Here is a 2316-nt window from a genome sequence, read left to right as displayed (position 1 = left end):
CCACTGGCTATGAGGACAGGTTACATATCTACACCCCTTGTCTGCCTTGTCGGTCACCACTGGCTATGAGGACAGGACAGGTTACATCTCTACACCCCTTGTCTGTCTTGTCGGTCACCACTGGCTATGAGGACAGGCCTACATCTCTACACCCCTTGTCTGTCTTGTCGGTCACCACTGGCTATGAGGACATGTCAGGTTACATCTCTACACCCCTTGTCTGTCTTGTCGGTCACCACTGGCTATGAGGACAGGTTACATCTCTACAGCCCTTGTCTGTCTTGTCGGTCACCACTGGGTATGAGGACAGGTTACATCTCTACACCCCTTGTCTGTCTTGTCGGTCACCACTGGGTATGAGGACAGGTTACATCTCTACACCCCTTGTCTGTCTTGTCGGTCACCACTGGCTATGAGGACATGTTACATCTCTACACCCCTTGTCTGTCTTGTCGGTCACCACTTGCTATGAGGACAGGTTACATCTCTACACCCCTTGTCTGTCTTGTCGGTCACCACTGGCTATGAGGACAGGACAGGTTACATCTCTACACCCCTTGTCTGACTTGTCGGTCACCACTGGCTATGAGGACAGGTCATGTTACATCTCTACACCCCTTGTCTGTCTTGTCGGTCACCACTGGCTATGAGGACAGGTCAGGTTACATCTCTACAGCCCTTGTCTGTCTTGTCGGTCACCACTGGCTATGAGGACAGGTCAGGTTACATCTCTACAGCCATTGTCTGTCTTGTCGGTCACCACTGGCTATGAGGACAGGTCAGGTTACATCTTTACACCCCTTGTCTGTCTTGTCGGTCACCACTGGCTATGAGGACAGGACAGGTTACATCTCTACACCCCATGTCTGTCTTGTCGGTCACCACTGGCTATGAGGACAGGCAGGCTGACGCTCAGAGAAAACAAGTCTACACAACACTGGCTGTAAGAAGAGACAGGTCATGATGACGCTCAGAGAAAACAAGTCTACACAACACTGGCTGTAAGAAGAGACAGGTCATGATGACGCTCAGAGAAAACAAGTCTACACACTGGCTGTAAGAAGAGACAGGTCATGATGATAGGTGCAAGCCTACCCGGACCCTTGTGTCGTCACACACTGCTGCACATTGGGGTCTCTGTCTGTTTTGTCTCTCTCTCTCTCTCTCTCTCTCTCTCTCTGTCTCTCTTTCTCTCTCTGTCTCTCTCTCTCTCTATCTCCCTATCTCTCTGTCTGTCTCTGTCTCTCTGTCTCTCTCTCTCTCTCTTTCTCTCTCTCTCTGATTGTGTGTGAACGAGCTTACATCGATGCGTGACGCATGAAAAAGGAGCTCCGTCGTTTTTGTTAATTACTCTGTACAACGTCAATTAGGTACCTTGAAAGTTTGCCTAGTGAGTGCCAAGCCACCATGCCATCTGCAGCACTTGACTTTAGGGGTGCTATTGGCAGATTTGCGTTTGTATTTGCCAGTTTCATGTTTCGACGTGCAAAGGAGAAGGCGGCCATGTATCAGCGTGTGTTGAAAATCCGAAACAGGCCAACCGGTGTCATGGTAGGTTTGTTACTGGTCTTGCTGTACTTCGGAAACATTCTGCACCAATGTGGAGACATCGAGCTCAACCCTGGACCTAACCCTAAACGTGGTGCATCTGCCGCTTCTGCCACGTCATCTGTTGACGGCGAACCTAGTCTGAGAGATGTTATGGATCTGCTGGCTGACATAAAAGGTGACATAAAGGAAATGAAAAATGGCTTTGCAAATCTCCAAGAAGAGGTGCGGGAAGTGAGAGAAGAAGTATCGAAAGTGTGGCGAATGAACAATGAGCTGAAAAGTGAGAACGATGTCTTGAAAACGAAAGTGGAGCGTTTAGAGGCAAAGACCGATGATCTAGAATGTAGGTCCAAAAGAAACAATGTGATGTTTTACGGACTGCCGAGGGAGGAAAACGAAAAATGGGAAGACTGTGAAGCTACGGTGAGAGAGCTCATTGTCGACAAGCTTGAGTTGGCAGGAGATATCCAGTTTGACCGCGTGCACCGGGTCAGTGCAAAGCCAGACTCGCCAGTTATCGCTAGATGTTGCTTCTACAAAGACAAGGAGCAGATTCTTAAAGCAAAAAGAAAGCTCAAAGGTAGCGACATCTTTATTGGTGAAGATTTCTCTCAACGTGTGAGAGACATCAGGAAGAAGCTCACTCCACATCTGAAAGCGGCTCAGAAAGATGGCAAGAAGGCGACAATGATATACGACCACCTAGTCATCAATGGGAAGAAATGTGTGGTTGATAAAGACGATCGTCTGCATGAACGGAAATAG

At 48.6% G+C, this 2316-nt stretch overlaps 1 protein-coding gene across 1 annotated transcript; it reads left to right on the top strand.

Moving 5' to 3' along the window:
- Positions 1 to 1548: 1548 nt before the first annotated feature.
- LOC138955526 (uncharacterized) lies at positions 1549 to 2316 on the top strand. The gene has a single exon (XM_070327113.1). The coding sequence runs from the start codon at positions 1549 to 1551 to the stop codon at positions 2314 to 2316; it is 768 nt and encodes a 255-aa protein (XP_070183214.1).

This window comes from Littorina saxatilis, unplaced genomic scaffold, assembly GCF_037325665.1.
Source record: "Littorina saxatilis isolate snail1 unplaced genomic scaffold, US_GU_Lsax_2.0 scaffold_354, whole genome shotgun sequence".
Classification (NCBI taxonomy): Eukaryota; Metazoa; Mollusca; class Gastropoda; order Littorinimorpha; family Littorinidae; genus Littorina; species Littorina saxatilis.
This window is presented reverse-complemented; position numbering and strand designations above follow the sequence as displayed.